The sequence below is a fragment of the Tursiops truncatus genome, chromosome 8, assembly GCF_011762595.2.
Source record: "Tursiops truncatus isolate mTurTru1 chromosome 8, mTurTru1.mat.Y, whole genome shotgun sequence".
Lineage (NCBI taxonomy): Eukaryota > Metazoa > Chordata > Mammalia > Artiodactyla > Delphinidae > Tursiops > Tursiops truncatus.
Window position 1 is genome coordinate 62,268,737 of NC_047041.1, and position 23,459 is coordinate 62,292,195.

Consider the following 23,459-nt stretch of genomic DNA (forward strand, 5'->3'; position numbering starts at 1 on the left):
CCAGAAAGAACACTTTCCACATGACAACTCTGAAGACCATAATGAGGTTACCATTGCCCTTTTCTGGATGCTCCACAGATTATATACACATCCCTGTCTTACAAATGACATCTCCTACACACAGAGTCCTTGATACTTCTACATAGAGAATGCGCAATCAACTAAACACCAATATCATCTTCACAGGAATTTCTGTTAATCCAAGTTCTCCCCCACTATGCAAGTGCAATAGATTTTTTAAAAATGGAAGTCAGAATATATTTTTTAAACTCTGTTAAAACAATTTCGTTGGCTTCATTCTATTAAGGTGATTATGAATCTTGATTCTGTTGCTCATTGCTTGTTTGTTTTTGTTTTTTTTTCTGTACGCGGGCCTCTCACCGTTGTGGCCTCTCCCGTTGCGGGGCACAGGCTCCAGACGCACAGGCTCAGCGGCCATGGCTCACGGGCCCAGCCGCTCCGCGGCATGTGGGATCTTCCCAGACTGGGGCACGAACCCGCATCCCCCGCATCGGCAGGCGGACTCTCAACCACTACGCCATCAGGGAAGCTCTGTTGCTCATTGTTTAAGAGTCAGATTGGTTAAGTCTTTTTACATTTATTATATTTAGAATAAATGGACAAAAGTAAGACAGAAAACCTTTTGAGGTGGAATGATAATATCATCTGAGTAGTGGTAGAAACATAATTCTAGATTGTGATAACCACTGTCATAGGTATAGAATGTTTCTTGTTGACTAATAACCACACTGTTTAAATACTAAAAATATTAACACTTAAAAGGTAAGTTTCTATCATCTGTAAAATGCAGTTATTTGCAACATCATTTAGACCTTAACTTTAACTATATATTAAGGTTCATTCAACCCTTCCCCTTCCCAAACCTCTTATTTGTTTGAACGAAATAAGTATTTCCTTTCTAAATAAATAAATATATTTATAAAAAGTAAATTCGTAAACAAAATTTCTAGAAGTAAATGTTCTCTCACACACTGGGGATCCACCATAAAAGATTGTTCTCACAAACAGTTAAATCTTTGAGGGACTACCATAAGCCAACCACTTTACACAGGTTATCTCATTTGATACTGTGAAGTAAGTACTATTATCACTTCTGTTTTGTAGATTACAAAGCCAAGCTCACAGAGGTTCACTAATTTGCCCAAGGACATACAGCCAGTAAGAGGGAGCAAAAGGGCTAGTAGCAATGGAGGAAATGAGGACCACAAAGCCTTGTGTTCAGATCCTTTAAGAGAAACACAGATGCAGCTGGGCTATGCCTGTGCTCCGCCATCTTCCAGGGGACCTGACACAAAGATTTTGTCAGACAAGCACACAGAGGGGAAGATTTCACTTTATTGTTACATTAATCTCACAAATAAACTCAACACAGTCACGAACACTGAGCAGATAAAGTGCCAATGCAGAGGCCTGGCAACAGAAGGAGGGAGGAATCCAGTTCGTCTCCTCCATGTGCCCAGCCTGGAAAGATATTTCTATTATACAAGAGTAAGGGCAGCTGACATACCAAGCAACCCATCTATAGACACTTTGAGCTAAGGAATAGAAAATCTTAACAGGTGGGGTCTGTGCAGGGCAAGGAAATAGAAAAGTCAGAAAACATTTTTTCCTCAAATAAGTCAGGCACAGAAATACCAAACGACAAAGACAATATTTTTCAAACTCCCTGTATTTTATTTGGACATCTAATAAGGAATGAGAGGGATACAGTTCTACAGGGTTACTTCTTACTACCACCTGTCTTCAGAACGGTGACCTGAGTAGACACTCTCTTCCCACACCCTCAATCAGAGGTACCAGAGAGAATTTTCTAGGATTCTGGGAAGAAATGACCTTTCCTGCTTAGCTAGCCAGCCTCAGAAAAGTGGACCAGTGCTTCCTCATGAATATCAAGGAGATATGGGCTATCAGAGTAATCAACCTGGAAGCATTTAAAGAAAATTAATGAAGCTCAAGACTTCCTATAATTATCTTTAGACAACTTTAGGTACCTCTATCAAGCCTGAGGTTTAAAGCACAATTATTCGGTTAGTGAATTCAAATGGTCTGACTGCATGGAGTGAGATTATGATACCATAAGCTCAGATCACCCCAACTGTCTCTATTCCAAAACTGGGACGTCACTGACTGATTTTCAGAGGCCAGAAAGATCACTAAAGGCCACCTGATCAACCCCCTGATGCTATATAATCCTGAACTCCAAGGGTCAAAATCAGTGGCATCTTTCTAGCACCTGAGAATTCCTGGCCTCACTTGGTCCACAGGGAATCTAAATAAGGATAAACCAGGCCAAGGAACTTCTAACATGCCTCACTTGTGGCCAAGAATCAAGGCTCAGAGTGGAACTTTCAACTAGGGAAAAGGTGAAGTATTTCAACTCAGTCCTAGGATGAGAAGCAGGCCAAAGTGGTTCCATGATAGGTAAGGGAGCAGAGTGGAGAGGCCTCAATGGAAAGGTGCAGGTGCCCCCATGTAAGAAAATGGGGGTAGTTTGAGGGGGCACTGAAGGCTGGTAACATGGGATCACCTCTGCTGAGCTTCAGATGTGGCCTCTCCTACTGTGGCTGTGCTTAGTTTTCCATCTTGCTTTCTCTGTAGAGGCTGATAAGAAGGGCCTGGGGGCGACGCAGTGACAACTGGCTACAGTATGGCTGCCTAGCTGTTCAAATGGGGGTCACGTCACCAAGTTCCTAGTCTTTAGGGAGCTTCTGAAAAGCTGAAAACAGAGTTCCAAAAAACTGTTTGATAAAGACAGTAGCTTAACGCTAGACAAGATTGTTGGTGGGATCTGGCAAAGTTTGAAGTAGGATCATTAAATACTCGAGGAACTGCTGCTATGAACCAAGGGTAGACTTGGGAATCTCTTAAAGGGACACCCACAGCTGGCTATTTTTCTGACTTCTCTGAGCACATCTCTGACCAAACTGAAGGGGAGATTCCATTACAGGTATCTATGTGCCCAACTGACACCCCAACAGAAAGGCTTCAAGAAACCCCAGGACCTTTTTGAGAGGGGTCAGGAAATACTGAGGAGTCAGAAAAAATTGTTGTGAACTCTTGGGCAGGCTCCTGCCCTGCCTCTTTCCTTATTCCAGGACAGAACTGAAGAGCTTCCCAACCATCAATTCCCTGCCAGGAAGTTTCATTCCTCGCCCCCATCCCAGAAATGTTTCCCTAGGTAGGCTTTCCCACCAACTGATTCTATCCTTCTATTTTGGACCTGCTCTGGGTTTTTTCATCTCCTTTCCCCACTCCTGTTCCCAGCTACTTGAGTCTGATGCAGACAAATAACAGGCTAGACAGAAACACTGACTGGATCTTGGGGTTATCAACACCTGACAATGATGCCCAGATTATTTACTGAAGCCTTCAATTCCATCTCAGAGAGTGGTTAATGTTTTTCTGTCTGTGAGTCCTTCCTCCTCCTACCCTCCAAGACGTTCAAGGTGAGAAGCCACCTCATTCATCTTTATACCCATGGCTTTTAGGCACCAAGATAAGCACCTAAATGTGACAGTCTGGGTCAGGGGACTTCTAGTGGGCTTAGCACACAGGAGGGAGGGCTTCCCAGATCCTCTGGCATCCATCCCCAAAGCATAGCCTTCCCCTACCCTGCCTTTTTACAAATCCTCACCTCTTCATCCTCCTCTCGAGGCTTGACGCAACAAATGAGAATGAACATGGCCTTGGCCTTGGCTTGTCAGCTCTGAATTCTAGGTCCCCTCTGCCACCAACTCAGTATATGAGCTTAGACAATTCAATTGACTCTCCAGACCTTTAAATGAAAGGGTTGGACTAGATGATTTCTCTGGGCTCTTTCAGATTAATTCATACTTGAGAAATCAATGAAAGAATTAGAAGAAATTCGAATTCTGAGCCATAGGTACCCTGTATCTCTTTGAAATAGCTGAAAGGAGGTAAAGGTCAGATTCCTGTTTATTATACACTTTAACTACAGGAAAAGAAGCAAATGTATCTATGGAGAAATAGAACCTAGCAGCCCCTATACTTGACTAATAAAAGCAATTTCCTTGAAGAAGCAGAGAAATAGGCCACAAGTGGGACCTGGCAGTGTCAAAAAGGTCTATAAATTAAGTGATCAAAGGAGTAAAAAACAACGGCTATAACCAGACAAGATCTCTAAGCACAGACTAAAGTCTAGAGAGGTCTGGGTGGGAAGGACCCCCTGGAGCTTCTATTAGAGGGGAGGACTTGGTCCAAAGCAAGTTGCTACTGCATTTGGTTCAAACCCAGTTTTCTTAATCTGTCAACCTGGTATGTGTGCACACGTGCAGACATGCTGCAGGCTGTAGTTATGCTTCTGAAGTGCTGAAATGAGAAAGAAATAAAAGAAATGATACCAAATTCAAAGAAGTTAGACTGAACGCAAGTACAATTTTAGTTTAAAAGCTACTCATCTTCCCCACCACTCTATGCAGTATCATCACTGCTCATTCTGAAATGTGGGCTATAGTTTTGTGGGATTGTGAACTCTGGGGGTGAGGAGGGGTATACTTGTGGAATGATTGACGGTCAAAAGCAGGATACAACCCAATATCCTGTGTGAGAACCCCTCCAGTTAATGACCAATGGATTTTACTTGACCACACCCATTTGGGCACTCACTTGTCTTCATTCAAGGAAACTGTCTCCTCAAAAGGGATTTCTTGCTTGTCTGTCTTCCCCATGATCAGCCGGTGCTTATCCAAGTTTATGATGCACTGAAAACAAAGAAGAATCACTGGTTACCCTCAATGATCCCACTATGGGGTCTCCATGTAAGAGGACCCTTGCCTCAGAGAAGAAGTACCAATGGGAATATAGAATCAATCCTACCTTCAGGGATCGGAGAGTCTGGAGACCAAGGGACAAGTTTTTCTCATTGTCCTCTAATAAAAAAAATTAAGATTTAACCATTTTCATGTTGGTTTAGAAGTCAGCCTTATCACCATTAGGTTCTATGCAACCTGACCTCCCTTCCTTCCTTCCTTCCATCCATCCAATAAACATCTGTTGAGCATTTATTATATTAAGTAATTTTCCCAAATCATTATAGTTAAAAAGTGATAGAGTCAAGATTCAAACTGAAGTCTTTTTAACTCGAAAGGACAAAGGCCTTTGGACAAAAATCAGGAACTTAGAGTACTCTCTAGAATAGAGTACATGAGGGAAAGTATAGGAGTTGGTGGGAAATTATGAAGGGATTTATGGCAAAGGAGTAAGAGGATCTTGCCCTCTACCTCCAACTAGCCCACAGAAAGCTCTCAGGGGCACACAGAAATGTTTGTTTTCTTACCCCTTGAATTTTTTTATTCTCTGAGTGATTCTCAATATGTCTTGAATGTAGCTCAAGGCCCATCTGGTACTTCAGAAGGCAAAAACTGGGACAAGATTTATAGTACAAAAAAGTGGAAACCTGGGATTTTGAAGAAGTCAATATTTACAGGCATAAAATCCCATGAGGGTTTGGTGGAAGGAGGGAGAGGGTTTAACTTAGGGGTCCATAGGTCCAGTCCCCCATTCTACTCACCAACCACGGCTGCTGGGCAGTCCAGATGGAGGGAGCCCAGAGTGATCACTAGGTGCTCAATCTGGCCCACTACTTTCAGATGTCGGGGTAGAGAAAGCTTCTCTCCTTCATGCTTGTGAGATCTGACATGCTCCTTGAGTCTGCACCAGAGAGGAAATAACAGAATCCCCTTGGCAGAAGTTTCTGGTGGAATCTGGCAATGCCTACCTTCTGACACACAGCTGGAATTTTCCAGAGATTTCCTGGGTTAATTTACCAAAAAAAAATGCTAGTCTACAATTCTTGTTTCAGCACTTTATCCTAAACATGCCAGGAGATATAAAAAACTAAAGATTCAGCTCCTATTCTCAAAAAGCTATGTCACTATCTGCACTGGTGGAATATGAGAGTTGACACACTCAGAGAATCCTTTTCTGCATCTCAACATCCCCACCTATGTGCAAGGCAATTTAGTTAACATATCCTTTTATCCATCTGTGGGTAACAGATCTCAGAGAGGGCAGGTAAATCCTAATTTTAGAAGATGCTTTGTTCAGTGTCTAATTTTCTCTTTGTCTATTTCAGTCTATCCTCATCATTTAGTCTGAGGCCATAAGGATGGTGGAGGCAGGTACTTATTTGTTAAGTGCATTGATAGTGGCATCAGCAAGGCATATTGCGGAGAAAGTCCTAATTAATTTAACTTGTCTCTCTAGGGGAGGAAGGAAAGAACAGCACCAAGGTTTCACACAGTTATGTAAGCTGATTGGAACAGCTAGCACCGAGCTATTATGAGTTGGTGGATAAATACTTAATTACGGACTTTCTGTGCCAAAACTTCTGCTTTACTCCATTTCCTCTCTTTTGGTGTTATAGCCCATCCAAAAGAAAAATAATTGCAATTTTACAGATGGTTATTAATTCCTCTGGAATCATGGCAGTCTTCTGCCTAATTATGCACCAGGACATTATTAGTCTTTCTGGAAACATCATGTTGCACTACAGCTCATCTCTTCACCCCATAAAAATGCTCAGGATTCTTCTCATAGGAGCACTTGTGTCCTTGGACTCCACCCCTACCCCACCCCGTCCACCGCCCTAAACAGCAATGCACAAAACCCATAGAGCCAGCTTCAAAGAGTCACAGTTGTGGTGAGGGGTGAGGAGAAGGTAGAAATGAGAAGGAACAGAACATGTGGCAGAGGTCACTGATTATACAAATCAAGACTTGTGCAAGCCCTGCCTAATAGGGATATTTTGAAAGTAGCTTAAAATGGGCCATTACATCTACCCTAGTGATTGTTTCAATACAGAGATTTAGGCTGGGGAATGCTCTGTTGTACTTAGGGCTAGAGAAGTGGAAAAGGATATTGGGTTGATCCTCCCAATCCTGGGCTAGACCTCAGGGCCCATCTGGTACTTTGGAGGAAAGAGAAGGAAGAAGAAAGGAAATAAAAGTACAGATTGAGTGAAAAGGAGGAAAGATACAAAATGGCTTTCTCTGACTAAAAAAGAAGGAGAACCCAATTCCAGCTGTTAGAGAACTGAAGATATTCAATATATGAGGTGTCTGCCTCACACCCAGGCCCCAGCAGGGGCAGCAGTAAGAGCTGATTTTACCTGTTATTTGCAGAGAGGAAAGGTACTCATCACCCCTGTGATGGTTCAGGCCCAACAGCAATAGCAGCTCTATTCCACGGTCTGACTGATACTTCTTGGGACAGGCAGTGTGGCCTCCAGAAGGACCCCAAGTAAGCTAAGGCCAACCACATCCCTGATTTTACTTCTCTCGGGTACACCACCAGGGCAGATCCTTCTAACTTGTTGTCTGGGCAGGGCACAAATCAGGATCAGGGCATGGCACGCAATGAGCCAAGGATTTCATACTTTCTCATTCCGGAGCCCAAAAGTCTTTGCTCAAAACTTAATTGGTGGGAGTTAATGGAAAGCCTGGACTTCAAAATAAATTCAAGCAAAGAGTGTATTAGCATCTGACTTCCAGCACAAGTGACTACTTACCCCAGTCTGTCCACACAGGCTGAAGAGATGAGATTATATTGACAGCCTGTGTCAACCAAGGCTTTCACATCCTTTCCAGCACACTGTAGAGAGGAAACATACTGTTCAATAGGAGCCAGAGAAGCAAAAGGGAAGGGAGATCCAAAGAGCAAGCAGCAGGTGTCATATGAAAGGCAGGGTTGGGGAGCATCCTCACAATTATGGGTTGGTAGTGTCCCATCTTTATCCATTGCTGAGTCTCCTTTGAGGGGTTCTTTTTCCTGCGGAAGCTAGAGCTTACAGAGGATCCCAAAGGACTTTGGGTATTTCATTCTATACACCAAGTGGCTCTTAATTGTGTGTGTGTGTGTGTGTGTGTGTGTGTGTGTGTGTGTGTGTATCACATACTCCTTTGCAAATCTGACGAAACATTTAGTCCTTTTCCCCATAACGATGCACATGCATACAAATTACTGCATATATTTCCAGTGTTGCATTGAGTGCCCCCCTTAAAACTCATTTATGAATTCCATGATAAGACCCACATTCTATACAATTTGGAGGAGAGGTCCCCATTATTGGGATAATGGGCCCAAATCCTGTTCTCCAGAAAACGTGGAAAAGCTATTCTCAGAACATTACCTGGCAAGAAACCAAAATCATGTCATCAACCTCAGACTTCTTTAGCCCCTCAGACTTGGCATGATTGAGTTTGTTGGTCTTGGAGGCCCAAGGGACACGACTGCTTCGGAGCTTTGACAGGTTGGTTTCCATGAGGCGCCTCTGCAGAATGTTATGAGGTTGCTTGAGGAACAGAAAGCAGAGGCTTCTTAATGACAGGTCATTTCCCCCCTTCTCTCATTGTCCCCCAGGTGCTGCAGAAATAATGAAGGAGCTGCCCATAACTGAGCTCTACCTTTGCTTCTTATTTATCCTTCCTTCAAGTAGGGACTTCATGGGTATTATCAGAGCAGGAACTATAAACCAATTTGCAGTAGGCAACCCTGAGTGAATGAAAGAGCAATGTGGGACCCTGGGAAGCGTGGACAGGGCTAATAGTCCATGGCTAAAGAGAACTAAGGGACCCTTGTGATTTGTACTACGTGGGCTTGCTGCTTTCCCTTACCTTACAAGGCCATTTCAGGAGGAAAGTGGCCATAGTCTATGCGGAATAAATGTATCTTTCCAGGGGACTTATAGAAAGGGCAGCTAATTCTCACAGGCCAAAGAAACCTTCTTAGCGCTGGTTTTCAGGAGTTCTGTGTACTTCTGTTTCAAGTCTCACTCCCTCACAGTATTATCCTTTGGACCCAAATACATGTGCCTTGATGACGTGGCTCTCCTGTGGGCTGAGTTATCCATGGGTGGATGAGGTAGGAAGACAGGGATTCATACCTGCTGAATAACCCTCTTAGAAGACACACTTTAGAACCTGGCAGAACCCAGAGGAATCATCCTTACTGTTATTCTCTGGACCTCAAGGAGCATAAGGCTCCTCCTGCCATGTGCTTGTCATCCATTCCCGCTCTCTTCAATGGGCCAAAAGTGGAGTGTAAAAGGGACAGAAACTGACCAAGAAGCAGGGGACTTAATTAGACCTTATATCTGTGCCAGGATACCTAAGGTTAGGAAGAAGAATGAGGAATATGAAATCAAGTCTGCTCTTTAATAGAGCTTAGGAGAGTTACTAGGGCAGATATATCTGTGCTCTACTGTTTCTACTCAAAGTGGCCTCCAGAAGGTGTAAGCCACCTCTTAAAGTCATTTGACCTGAGAAATTTCTATACAAAAGCATATTATTCCTAGTTTACAATAATATTGAAAATCCCTCAAAGGATGGAGTCTAACCCCAAGTTTCTATGTGACACATACTAGATGGCATTCCAATTCTAGGGGGGGAAGAGAGTTACTCCTAGAAGCCCAGAGCCTAGAACCTTCCCCAGGAAGTGGGTAGAAGTGCAGGAGGTCTTCATTCCCACCATATTACAGATTTCTGAGGAAGAATGGAGTCAGAGCCATGACTCGCTGTAACCCTGGTGAGGCGAAGAAATGGATTCCCAAAATACACTGACTCTTGGCAAGGCATATTTTAAATTAGTATTCTTGGTAAAAGGAGTGAGAGGGGCATTTAAAAGAAAATGAGAGCTTCTTAATTTGACAAGGAGCTGGAGGAAGTGCTAACTCTGATTTCCTGATTGGACCCTGGGAGAATGCTTTGCTCCTCAAAAGAAACAGAAATTCTTCATTCTTATCTCTCTCACTAATAAGTCTAGATTCATACTAAAGCAGGTGTTTGTTTCTGTCAGGTCCATGCTTAGCATGACCAACTCAGATAAGCTGGATTTGTAGAACTGAAGACTGGAAGGGACTTCAAAGTCCATCTAAACAAAGCCCTCATAACCTAAAGTTCGAGGCTTTCCTTCTACAGTGGTCTTGCCCAACACCACTTTACCTGGTTATTCTGAATCTTGAGAGGAGTCTAATCATCACTGGACAGATCAGGCAAACGAGGAAGGTTCTGAAATCGTTTTCCTTGAAGTCATCTCTCTTTGAATTTTCCTACTCTACCCTTTCTCCACAGGCTATACACATACTCAAAGTTCTCACACACTGGGAAGAAAACACCTCCACAAACCCTCAGACCCTGCCTCCTCAGTGCCACGTCCTAACCACAACCCTGCCTTAAACGGTCTTAAAAAAAGGTCGAAATCACTAGTCAATTTCCTGATATCCTATATTTTCTTCACTGAAATCACTTCTGATCCCACAACACCAATAACGATCTCCTAATTTCCAAATCTGACAGACATATTTCAGCCTTCATTTTACTTGACTTCTCTAGGGTGTTTGGCCCTGCTGACTATTCCTTTATTTAGTAACCCAAAAAAGGTTCAAACGTAATACATCTTCAATATAAAATATTCAAATGTCACTGAAGTATATACAATTAAAAAGGGAAAGCCTCGGGCTTCCCTGGTGGCGCAGTGGTTGAGAGTCCACCTGCCGATGCAGGGGACACGGGTTCGTGCCCCAGTACGGGAAGATCCCACACACCGCGGAGCAGCTGGGCCCGTGAGCCATGGCCGCTGAGCCTGCACATCCGGAGCCTGTGCTCCGCAACGGGAGAGGCCACAACAGTGAGAGGCCCGCGTACCGCAAAAAAAAAAAAAGGGAAAGCCTCTGCAACCCTTCAAACCTTCTCAGTTCTACTCCCTACAAAGAACAACCATTAAATTTAGAAGTACATCCTTCCAAAAATTTTAATACATCTACAAACATAAATAAAAACAGGATCATACTATAACACTCTTCTAAATTTTTAATTTTTGTTTAATATATGAAAGGCATTTTTCTATATCAGTACATACAATTCTTTTCATTCACTTTTATAACTACAAGTCTTCATAGTATAGTTCAGGAGTTGAAAATTCACAGCCAATTAACTCATATGAACCTCAGAGATGCTCTTCTGTAGCCATTTAATTATGCCCTTATGTTTGTTTGTTTGTTTAAATTTTTTTTTTTTGGCCGCACCACATGGCATATGGGCTCTTAGTTCCCTGACCAAGGATCAAACCTGCACCCTCTGCACCGGAAGTGTGGAGTCTTAACCACTGGACCACCAGGGAAGTCCCTGCCCTCATGTTTTAAATGACAATGTAACTGCACATTTACCTTTGCTCCCAACGAAAATTTCACTAAAATCATAGTCAAGGAACAAGAAAGGCCTAAAACTATAAGAACAAAGAGAATAGTAAAGTAAGCAACAACAATAACAAAAGAAGAGATTTTGACAAAATTTTGGAATCTAAATAGCAGACGAAAAACTGGTAACTGACCTAGACTAGAGAAAGCTAAGTGCTTCACACCATTTTACTTCATGGAACACTGGAGTGGCAGAGACTGCCAGTTACTAATTAAAATCCATGATCTCCTCTTCTTTCTGGAAAGATACCTAGATTATGTTTCCCAGCCTTCCTTGTAGTTAGGCAAGGCCATATGACTGAGTTTGGCAAACAGAATGTGAGTAGAAGTGACACATACCACTTCTAGGCCTGGCCTGTAAACCTCTCCTGTGTACACTCCTCCATATTCTTTTCCTCTTCTGACGGGCTGGAATGGAGATGACCCTTAGGGTAACCTACCTGGAGGTAACGTGTTGAAGACAGAAGAGCCACTCACTGTCAGCCTGGGTCACTAAATGACTACATGGAAGAGGGCTGTCTTGTTGACCTTCCCACTAGAACTCTTACCTAAGAAAAAATAAACTATTATATTTGAACTAGTTTATACTTGGGGGTCTAGCTGTAAAAGCAGTTTTCCTACTTAAACTAAAACCCTGGAAAAGCTGAGGAATTAGAGGTATTAGAACCTCTACAATTGGAGGGTATGATTAGGGTTGGAAAGAGATTAGTATAAAGCCTGCATAAGACTCCTATGCATAAGACTCCTTCCCAGTTGATCCAGACAACTGGGAAGAATGCCAAAACTTTATTCTTTTTGTAAGAGTAAATCAAAAGACTCTGGCTGGTTGACAGTTTGGCTAGGCTTAGGACAGATTCCTTCAACAGCTAAGAATGAGAGTGGAGTGCCATACTATACCAGAACTGAAGAATATGAGTTGAAGGGCTCACATGGAGCCTTGCATAATGAAAGATACAAGACCCAAACCAAGATTTCACATCATTAAGAATCTTTGGAATATCATGGATGACAAAGATTCCAAAAGTTTCCAAAGAGAAAAAGATGATTTCAAATACAAAGGATTAGGAACCAGAATTACATAGGACTATTCAGTGGTAATAATGGAAGCTAAAAGACAATGGAATAATACTTTTAACAAATCTGACAGCACATAATTTCTAAACCTAGCCAAGCTATCAATTAAGACTCAGGAAAGTTATTTCCCAAGAATCCTTAAGCAGCTTCTGAAGGATATACTCCACCAAAGCGAGGGAAACCAACAAACAAAGAAAAAAGCATAGGATCCAAGAAATAGAGTATACAATAGAGAAGAGAAACAAGAGAAATTCTGAAAACGGTGTTGAAGAAAAAGTCCAGGATATTGGTTGTGTAGTGGGCCGTGAGAGCAACCAGTCCAAAATGAAATGCGAGGATAGAGCACTCCAGGAAGGATGTCTCCAAGAAAAAAAAAAAAAACACCTGCTAGATCATCTGCAGTTTTAAGGTACTTGGAGGAGATTTAAATTTTAGATAGAAAATTAAACAAACGGAAAAAACTAGGCAATTATTAATTTTGATAAAAATAAATATTTGTATGAGAAAGAAACATAATTATGGTATAGTATTTGACTCAGCTGTGAATAATATGAATATAGTCATAATAATGTAAGCAGTAAATGCTGATTTGACCCAAGATAGCTATTTAATTGTTACTAATATATTACAATATTAATATAGTAGGAGAGGGGACATGATGGGAAGGTATAAGAGAATTAAGGAACAGTTTAAATTTTTTTTAAGTTTTAAATTATATACATGTGCTTTTTGATAAAAAGTAAATTTTAAAAATATACCCTATACATTAAGAAAGCATACAGCCACAAGAAAAGCCAACTTATGATGGCTTAAATGGAGGTGTATTTTTTTCTCACATAACAAGAAGACTGGAGGTAGGCAGCTGCTGGCATTAATTCAGCAGCTTAACAATTTCAGGGCTACTGTTTCTGTAATTCTCTTGGATATTCCCTCATGGTCATATGATGGGTGCCCCAGCTCCAGGCATTACATCCACATCTAAGGAAGGAGGAAGGAGCTCTGTGCCATCTATCCTTTTTATCAGGAAAGCAAAAGCTTTCCCAGAAGTTCCCTCAGCAGTCTTCTGCCTATATCTTCTTGGTCAGAATTCCCACAGCCACTTCTAACTGCAAGGGGGTCTGGGTGTATTTAGCTTCTGCGTAGAGGAGTCAGGTAGATAGAAAAGGGCTGAAAATGGGTGATGATTTAGCCAACTAACAGTGTTTGCCAAATCATGCAAAAACTGAAGTGTGTGTACATGTGTGCACACACACATACACGCACACACCAACAATGTAACTTAGGCAGATGTAATGTCAGGTTACCCTATAACCAACCACCTTAGCACCTATTTTTTTTACATCTGCCCTACTTTCTGCATTTTTTTTTTTTTTTTTGCGGTACGCGGGCCTCTCACTGTTGTGGCCTCTCCCATTGCGGAGCGCAGGCTCCGGACGCGCAGGTTCAGCAGCCATGGCTCACGGGCCCAGCCACTCCGCGGCATGTGGGATCTTCCCGCACCGGGGCACGAACCCGTGTCCCCTGCAACGGCAGGCGGCCTCTCAACCACTGCGCCACCGGGGAAGCCCCGCTTTCTGCATTTTAAAATAGCACATCATCTATAGACCTATGAGTCTGTGGTACAAACATACCTCAGTTTATTTAACTACTAATGGACATGTAGATTATTTCTACATGTTTGCCATTAGAAACAATGTTTCAATAAACTCAACATTCCATTTTTTTGAAACTCTCCTCCACTGGCTTCTAAAACCACTTTTCTGTCTATTCTGCATCTGTCTCATTTATTGGCTCCTTTGCCTCTGCTCATTTCCTAAATGTTAGTGTTCCTTGTTGCTCTATCTTAGGTCCCTTTCTCACTCTACAAAACCTTTTAGGGCAATCTTATCTGCTTTCATTGTATAAATTAGTACCCTTATGATGATGACTCCATCTCATGCCCAGCCCTCACTTCTGAGTTTCAGACCCATAGAACCAACTGCCTCTTTGAACTTCTCCACTTAGACACCCCACAGGCACTTTCAAACTTAACTTGTCCCACTGATCTTTCCCACAAAACTTGTACTTTCTCCAGTATTCTCCGTCTTGGTGAGTGAAATTCTGCCTCTTTAACACCTTGTAGTTTCCTCTCCATTTCTGCTGTTATTGCTAAGTTCAAATAATCTCCTAAAACATTATGTTCATGGTCTCCTTCCCCTACAGTGGCTCCCTTGCCAGCTGTATCAAACACAAAATACTCAATTTAGCATTTAAGATCTTCCACTAATTCATCCTCCTTGCCAGTCTTATCTTTAATCCTCCATGAAGGCGTTCTACTTTAGCAAAAGGACCACTTATCACATACTACCTTGGGCAAATCACTAATCTCTCTAAGCATTACTTTTCTCTCAGTCTCACCTTCTTCATCAGTAATAAAAGAGGTTTGAGCTCCAAAGTCCTGTTCTATTTTAACATTCTGGATTATTCCCTTTACACCAATCTGGTAAAATGGCATCACTACACGCCCATCCATTCTTGATTCTTTTCTTTTCCTAAACTTCCATCCCAAGTATAGATAGTCCCCAATGTACAATGGTTCAACTTATGATTTTTCGACTTTGTGACGGTGCTAAAGTAATACACATTCAGTAAAAACTGTACTTCGAATTCTGATCCTTTCCCAGGCTGGTGATACGCAGCACAACACTCTCTCATGATGCTGGCAGAGGCAGCAAGCTGCAGCTCCCAGTTAGCCTCATGATCATGAGGGCAAACGACTGATACACTTACAACTATTCTGTACTCATACAACCATTCTGTTTTTTCACTTTCTATATGGTATTCAATAAATTAGATGAGATATTCAACACTTTATTATAAAATAGGCTTTGTGTCAGATGATTTTGCTCAACTGCAGGGTAATGTTAAGTGTTCTGAGCACTTTTAAGGTAGGCTAGGCTGAAATACGATGTTCAGTAGGTTAGGTATATTAAATGCATTTTCAACTTAACAATATTTTCACCTTACAGTGTGTTTATCAGGATGTAACTCCGTCATAGGTCGAGGAAGATCTGTACTGTTGCTACTTCCTCCAAAACTTTTCTGGTATCGATCTACTTCTCCTCATCTTTACTACTTCCAATCTAATACAAGCCACCATCATCTCTTATCTGTGCTACAACAGCCTCCTAACTTGTCTTCCACCTCTTCCTTCACCCTTCTCCAAATCATTCTCTACACAGCAGCCAGAGTAAGCTTTTAAAAATGTAAGTGAGATAATACATTCCCTTACTCAAAAGCCCTTCAGTGGGGCTTCCCTGGTGGCACTGTGGTTCAGAGTCCGCCTGCCGATGCAGTCCGCCTGTGCTCTGCAACGGGAAAGGCCACAACAGTGAGAGGCCCACGTACCACAAAAAAAAAAAAAAAAAAAAAAAAGCCCTTCAATGGCTTCTCATTGTTCTTCAGACAAAATTCAAACTTCCTACCACGGTCTAGGGCTCTGTGCCATCTGGTCCCTGTCTATCTTTCCAACCTCCACATACATACCATATACACACCACTCTACCCTTTATTCATCCACACCTCCTTGCTCAAAAACTCTTTCCCATTCTAATGCCCTTGCACCTGCCATTCCCTCTGCCTGAAATGTTTTCCTCTAATATTTCAAATAGGTAGCTTGATCTCATCTTTCAATTCTCAGCTCAAACATCACTTCCTCCAAAACATCTTCTCTGACCATACTATTTAAAGTAGGCACTCCACTTCTTTAGTTACTAACATATCCCACTATTCCTTTCAGAGTAATTATAAGTCCAGAATTATTTTGCTTTTCTAGTTGTTTATTATTTCACTCCCCCACTAGAGTGTTAATTTCACAAGGGCAAGGACCTTCATTGTCTTGATCACAGCTATATCCCAGCTCTTAGCATAATACCAAATGAATAAATCTCTACCCTTTACTTCTTCAAAAAGCCTCTCTTGATTAATATCATCCAGTTCTTTCCTTCAGAATCCCTTCAGTACTCATAAATTACATAGTTTGTACTACTTGCATTCCCATTCCTTGACTGTTGCTTTGTAAATATGCTTAAGTGGTTTGTTTTTGTTTATTGAAATATTGCCTTTCCAAGGGCTATCTTCTACTTTCCAGGTGTACTTCAAGATACACAGTATTAGTTAGATAGGTGCTGCAGGTACTCTGGTGGCCTTTTGGACATAGCTATGTCATCTTCCTGACATGGATCCTGCTTTATGCTTTAGCTCAACAAGGCAACACTAAGCAGTCACAGGTTCTCTACTGTTCCTGCAGTGTGGCTGCTAAACCCTAACCAGCATTTAGGCATCTAAATCCTAAGCAGGCAAACTCAAATGTGCTGCCTTTGTCACCATCGGGAGCTTCTGAAAGAAATGGGCACAGTGGGCAATGCTGTATTCCAGGTAGACAGAGCTGAGGTTCCTCAATCTAGGAGCCAGTCTGATTAAATATCTCTTCTAACCAGGCTATAAAGTGGGAAGAAAAGTGAGGTGAGAGGAAACAGGCTATACTGCAGGATACCACAGAATCATGATTTGAGCAAGAACTTCTAAGGCCACCTTTTCAATCCCTTTACCTACGCTGTACTGAATCCAGACAGAATCAAACTAATGGATTTCTGTGGTCCACAGAATGGGTCAGACTGGAAAATAGGAGAAATTATAGAAGTCTGCTTTCTTTGTAGCATTTACTCTCAGAGGAGAAACCCAAGGTTTCTAGCTTCCAATAGAACTACAACTAGAACCACTTAGAAATAGGGGTCAGCAAATATGGCCCACAGTCCAAACCCAGCCTGCTGCCCATTTCTGTAAATAAAGTTTCATAAGAACACAATGAGCCCCATTTGTATTGCCTATGGCTGTTTTGCATTACAACAGCACAATTGAGTAGTTGAGACAGAGACTGGCCTGCAAAGCCAAAAACAATTAACTATCTGATCCGTTACAGAAAAAGTTTGCCAACCCTTGACTTAGAGTATTGTTTAAACTATATATGCTTTGGGGTCAGACAGAGCTCAGTTCAAGTTAGTAACCACCTTGCAGAGCTTTTGAGGATGAAATGAGATGGTTTGTACGAAGCATTTAATACCATGTCAGGTATAAAGTAAGCACTTAAATTTTAATAATTATATGTATGTGTACATATGTATTTTAAATTCTCATGCTCGGCTTAAAATTGAAGCTGATTACCATTCACTTTTTTTTTCTTAAAAGGGCATGAAATCATCTTACTCCACTTTTGTCCTCATGTACAGTTTGTAGACAGACATGGGCTCCTGACTGACTCTCACTTCAAGCCCAATATACATGTCTCTGTCTGGTCTTGGAAGTCTAAAAGGGCACTAAGATCTGTGCCTTCTCTTCTTTATTTACTAGCTGAATATACAACACGTGACCCTTTCATCACCATAGGATCATAGACAGATTGTCCTTAGGTTTACTGCTGCTCAAAAGCACATGGAATCTACCTAAGGCAGTCTTGTCACACTGCCCCAGGACTTCTGTGTTCTCTCTGCCTTTACCTTATGACCCAATAGACATGTTATTTCAAAGAGAACAGCCTTATTCCTGATTGTTACCTGCTGGTGTGAGATGGTGGCTTCTCAACCGCCCATGGCAGACTGCATTTTTGTTACAAAGGACTCACACAACTGCAGGGACTTCAACCAGATAACCTGTAAAGTTCTTCTTACTCTGAGGTTCTATAGGGCACACTCGAAGCAGCCCCCTCTCCATATAATCTCATAGTCAGTTGACTCACCAGGGAATGATGAAACTCTAGTCAGATGTTGGTCACCATCACTATTGTCACACCAGACCAGAGTAATCACTGCTTCCACTGAACTCCTCTAGCGCTTATTGACTATAATATCTTGACAACTACCATAGGCTTCCTGGTGGTATTATTTACATTTTCATGGAACTATCTATTCAACATCTACAATTGAATAGCTAATAGACATCCCAAACTTAACTTCTTCAAGAATCAAATTCCTGATTTTTTTTTTTTTTTTTTTTTTTGCGGTACGTGGGCCTCTCACTGTTGTGGCCTCTCCTGTTGCGAAGCACAGGCTCCGGACGCGCAGGCTCCGTGGCCATGGCTCACAGGCCCAGCCGCTCCGCGGCATGGGGGATCTTCCCGGACCGGGGCACGAACCCATGTCCCCTGCATCGGCAGGCAGACTCTCAACCACTGTGCCACCAGGGAGGCCCCCTGATTCTTATTCCCTATCCCTAACCCACTCCTCTTGTATTCTTAGCCATCTCAGTAAATGAGAAACTTTATTCTTCCAATTGCTAGATCAAAAACCTTGAGGTCATTCTTGACTACTCTTTCTTTCAGATCTTTAATCCAATCTCTCAACTAAACTTGTCAGCTCTGTCTTCAAAATAACCTGAGAGTCTGATCTTTTCTTGTCCCCTTAACTGCTAGCACACTGCTCTGAGCCACCATCATCTTTCACCTGGATTACTATCTAACAGCTCCTAACCAGTCTCCCTGCTTCTACTTTTGCCCTCTATAGTGAAATCCACACAGTAGTCTACTTTGTGAAATAAGTCATGTCGTGTCACCCCTCTGCATAAAATTTTCCACCAGTTTCCCATATCAGATTAAAAGTCAAATATCTGTACAATGATCTATAAGGCCCTAAGTAGTTTGGCCTCCCACTATCTCTCTGATGTTATCTCCTATCGCCCTCCTGTTGCTTACTTTGCTCTGGCCACAATGGCCTTCTTACAGTTTTTTAATCACATCAAGCACACTGACAATTCAGGCCTTTGCACTTGCTGTTCCTTCTGCCTAGAACATTCTTCTCCAAGATATTTTGCTCTCTCATTTCCTTCAATATCTCGTATAATGTAATGTTATCAGACAGGCCTTCCCTGACCACCCTAGATAAAATAACAGGGCTCTACTCCATCCTACCCTGGCCATTATACTCCCTATTCCCTTATCCTGGTTTATTTTCTCCATAGCACTGATTACACCCTGATATATTATATATTTACTTGATTTATTTTCTGCCTTCTCCCCCCCACCACAAGAACGTAAGTTTTATGCGGGCAGGAACTCCGTTTTGGTTCACTACTATATCTTCAATACCTAGATCATGCCTGACATGTAATAAGTGTTCAATAAATATTTGGGGAATAAATTAATTAATCAGTCCTATCCTTCCCCCTAATCTATAAACTCATTGTACAGGTAAACTTTGCTGTCTTCTTCTTTGTGATCCTAGCACCTAGCATTGTGTCCTGAACATAGCAAGTGTTCAAAGAATGTTTGCTGTAATTAGGATTCGATCATGGCTCTGGAAATTTTCAGTTTGCACTAGATCCTGATGTTATACTGGTATTTCATGCTCCTCTTCTAAGACTCCCAAGTTCTCTGGTCCAAAATCTATAGCATTATGGATGTCTTGTGGCATTATGAATAACTTATCTACAGGATACCACCCAGGGCTGCCCTCATTGACAGAAATTCTGATCAGGTAGATCAGATACTAGGAGTACAGGGCTAGTCATTTCATGGTCAGTTGGCTTTGCTGTGTTACACCATCCTTCCCCCAGCCTTCTCCTAATTCTAGTGAGTTTTGCTAAAGCATTTGGCTAGAAGCAGAATCAATCATAAATAGGAAAGCAAAACTGTCTTTCTATTGCTGAATAAGTAAGGATATAGCCTGATGGTCAGTAATATTATCATATAGGAAAGACAGCATAATATCCCATGATATGACTGTTTTTAAAAATTAAAAAGTCCTTACCTCAATGAGAAGAACATTTATGAACCTGGTAGCTAAAACAAAAGAAATTAGAATACGCAAAACTCCAAGAGTGATTTTTTTCTCTACCCTCATCAACTTAAAAAATAATAATAAATGAAATAAAATATTACTCATATCTCTGATTTTGATTCTTAATCTAATACACAAAAAAGAGCACAAGATAAAAGGACAAACAAAATAAGACAGCCAGACATAAGAAATAAAATTAATTTCCACAGTAGACTTTGTAGCAGCCAACTACTCACAAACAGGAAAAGGGCAAAGGCACCTCCCTAGGGTCAAGAGAACAAGAACACATTTCACTGCCCATGGATGCTCTTTGCCAATCCAAAAAAAGTTGGCAGGCTGGATTCAAATAGTGAATGTTATAGAAACAGCATGGTAAAAGGTAGATGATTCAGAAAACTCAGCAGTATGATTCTAATATAGGTCACTAGTATGAGGAAAACAACCCACAATCTTCTCACTGGCACAAACCCCAGAATCAATGAAAACTAATTTGTCCTTTCCCCGCTATCTCCCTCTGATGCCATCCCTTCCCTTTTCTTGTCCCTCTTTTATTGAGTTTGTACTATAGATTTATACAGTCAATTTTTGTATCCTCAAAAATTTCACTTTGGTGAGAGAACACTGAGTCAGCACTGGTCTATACTACCAGATCTATCCATATATATATCCATATATATGAAGTGATATAGTACTTCTAAGGTTATTTCTAAGATTATCCTGATCCAGCAGCATAAGTTCCAAGAAAGCTTAAGCATGCCACGTCACCCCAGTACTCAGAGCTCTCCTAGCCCTACCTCAGTCTGCCTTGGCATCTGTGACCTGTTCTAGCTCTTCTGTGCAATCACTTGCACATTACAGGTGTGAGAACAGTGAGAGAGGGACATCAACTCATGGCAGTGGGGGGAGGCAGGGGAGAGAAATTGTGAACCGTGGTTCAGGGTCTCACAATAAACTGCTGTGTGTCACATCCACAGCAATAACCTGCTTCTTGAGGAAGCTTCTTCCTTCCAGCCTAGTGCCTATGTTCTATGCTATCAGCTCCTGTGTGGCTCAACTAAGACAGACTGGAGTCAGAAAAGCAGATGGAGTTCTTCCTACACAGGATGAAGCAGTATAAAGAATGCTAGGCAGAAGAATGGAGAGGCAGTTCCTCAGGGCTAGGAAACTCCTTGACATCCCAGGACAACCAAATGTCAATCATATCTTAAATCCAGCATGAAGGGGAAAAAAATGCCACATTGTACTTATTTTCCTATTACTGTTTATTGGCTGAGGCTTCCAGGAACTAGGATTATTGTGACAGGAACTAGGATTATTGTGGTCTGAAGGTAAGAAGACTTGAACCTGATTTGCTAAATGAATCTAGACTGTAGTAAAGTGAAAGGACGGAAGAAAGACAGTTATCGCTTTTCTAGGAATACATTTCAGTCACTCACCACTCTGAGTTAGCATGAATCAGATTAACTATCCTGTGGCTTGTGCAGGTAAAATACCTTTTAAAAAACAGAGCAAGATAATTGAGTAGACATCCCCTGTACAATAAATAACTAAAAATAATTCTCTATCACAATGGGGGAGGGCAAATCTGATCTTGGGATCTATGTGCCATTAGAGTTGATTAAAACAAGAAGAAGAAGAAGTAGATTCAGCAGCTCTGCCCTCCATACCCATCTTGTGGTGGGAAATGGCAATTTCAGTGGCCCAGGCTGACACCCCGCTTCCCTGACAAATTAAACATTCCAAAAGCTCAAAAAATACTGGAAAAATTAAACAGAGCATCTACTTCATTTAAGACATTTAAGTAATGCTTCATAAATTATTGCCTAGATGAATAAAGTGATTGTGAAATTCAAGAAAACAAGTTAAACTACAAGAAAATTCCAGATAAAACTACAAAGCTAAACATCAATTTGGTCCAGTGACTTAAATATAAGAGTCAGATACAGTTCTTTAAACTAGTAACCCTTAGGCCCCCATAGGATCCCTCCTATAGATAGAGAACAGTACGGTCTTTGAACTCAGACCTCCAGTCCTGAAGTTTCTCCTTCTTAATGCCAAGAACAACCCTGCTAGAAAAAAAGACTGCGCCAGCCCCAGCTCCAGCTCCACACATCAGCCGGTGGAGCAGCTGGGGCAGCCTGGCCTCCTCCCTCTATCCACTCTTTGGGGGTGGAGTAGCAGGAGAGGAAGATGATGAAGAGAGGTTTGGGGCTCAGGAAACCTTCAAGGTCCACACTGTTTCTCTCCCCGCCCCCCGCCCTCCTGTTGGAAGGTCAAAGGTAGGTGAGACCAAAATCAAACGGAGAAGTAGATTTTGCATAGAGGGGAAATGGATTCAACAAAAGTCAAGTGTATCTGGATGTGGTGACTGCCCAGAAAGCCCCCTTCCCACTTCGTTCTCTCCTTCTCACACCACTTAGGAGTCACCTCTGTCTGGGTCACGGGCCCGGCCAAGCAGCCTGGGAGGCAGCGGGAGCTACCCTGGCTGCGAGGCTCAAGCCCCAAGCAATCAAACTTGGTACTGCGAAAAATGGGAGGGAAAGGGGACCTGAGGGCAAGAAGGCAGGGCTGGGTCTCTTCTGCTCCAGAGGAGAGACACGAAGGGAGGAAGCTGCGCTGAAGGGAGGGCGAGCTGGAAAAGCTACGACGGAATCCCGAGAGAAACTAAAGCAGGGGAATGCTGGATGGAGAGGAATCCGAAACAGAGCAATAGCGAGACAGCCGACAGCGGCCGGCGGCCGGCGGGGGCCCGGCCGCTGACTCAGTGAAAGCTGCAAAGGGCGGGCCCCGGGAGACCTCACAGCGCGATGGTGACTGGCCGCCGCGCGCGGGGACCCCGAGGCGGGCGCGGCCGCGGGGGCTCACCGTGTCCTTGGACGAGCCCAGCTTCTTGAGGCCGTCCAAGGGCAGCAGGTCGGCCGAGTCCTTGTGGATGAACTGCACGGCCTGCTTCATCCGGCGCTGCTGCCGCAGCGACGCCCCCTCCCGCCTGTCCGTCTCCTTGCGGCCGCCCTCGGTGAGGAGTCCTGAGTAAAACATCGCTGAGGCGCCCGCGGCCCAGCGTCCCGGTCGCTCCCGGAGCCCCGGCAGCCCTCAGCCTCGAGCTTCTCCAGCGCCGCGAGAACCGCGCGCCGCCCTTTTTATAGCCGAGCGTGACGTCACTGGGAGCAGCCAGTGTACACGCGGGGGGCGGGGCCGCCCCAGCCCGCGCGCTGCTTCCCAGAGTCCCGGGCCGCTGCCCACACCCGCACCACCCCACTGGGGCACGGGGCGGGAGAGGAGGAGTGGCGCTGGCGAGACTGACTCCGAGCGCCAAGGTCTACCGCGGCAGCTTTACCCAACCG

At 42.9% G+C, this 23,459-nt stretch overlaps 1 protein-coding gene across 1 annotated transcript; it reads right to left on the bottom strand.

Annotated features, from left to right (window-relative positions):
• Positions 1-1,336: 1,336 nt before the first annotated feature.
• Positions 1,337-23,246, bottom strand: NRIP3 (nuclear receptor interacting protein 3). Its single transcript, XM_004320654.2, has 7 exons — positions 22,981-23,246; positions 8,171-8,332; positions 7,550-7,632; positions 5,552-5,691; positions 4,858-4,910; positions 4,648-4,742; positions 1,337-4,350 (listed from the first exon to the last, which is right to left on the bottom strand). The coding sequence occupies exons 1-7, from the start codon at positions 23,152-23,154 to the stop codon at positions 4,335-4,337; spliced, it is 723 nt and encodes a 240-aa protein (XP_004320702.1). The 5' UTR covers positions 23,155-23,246; the 3' UTR covers positions 1,337-4,334.
• Positions 23,247-23,459: the final 213 nt, after the last annotated feature.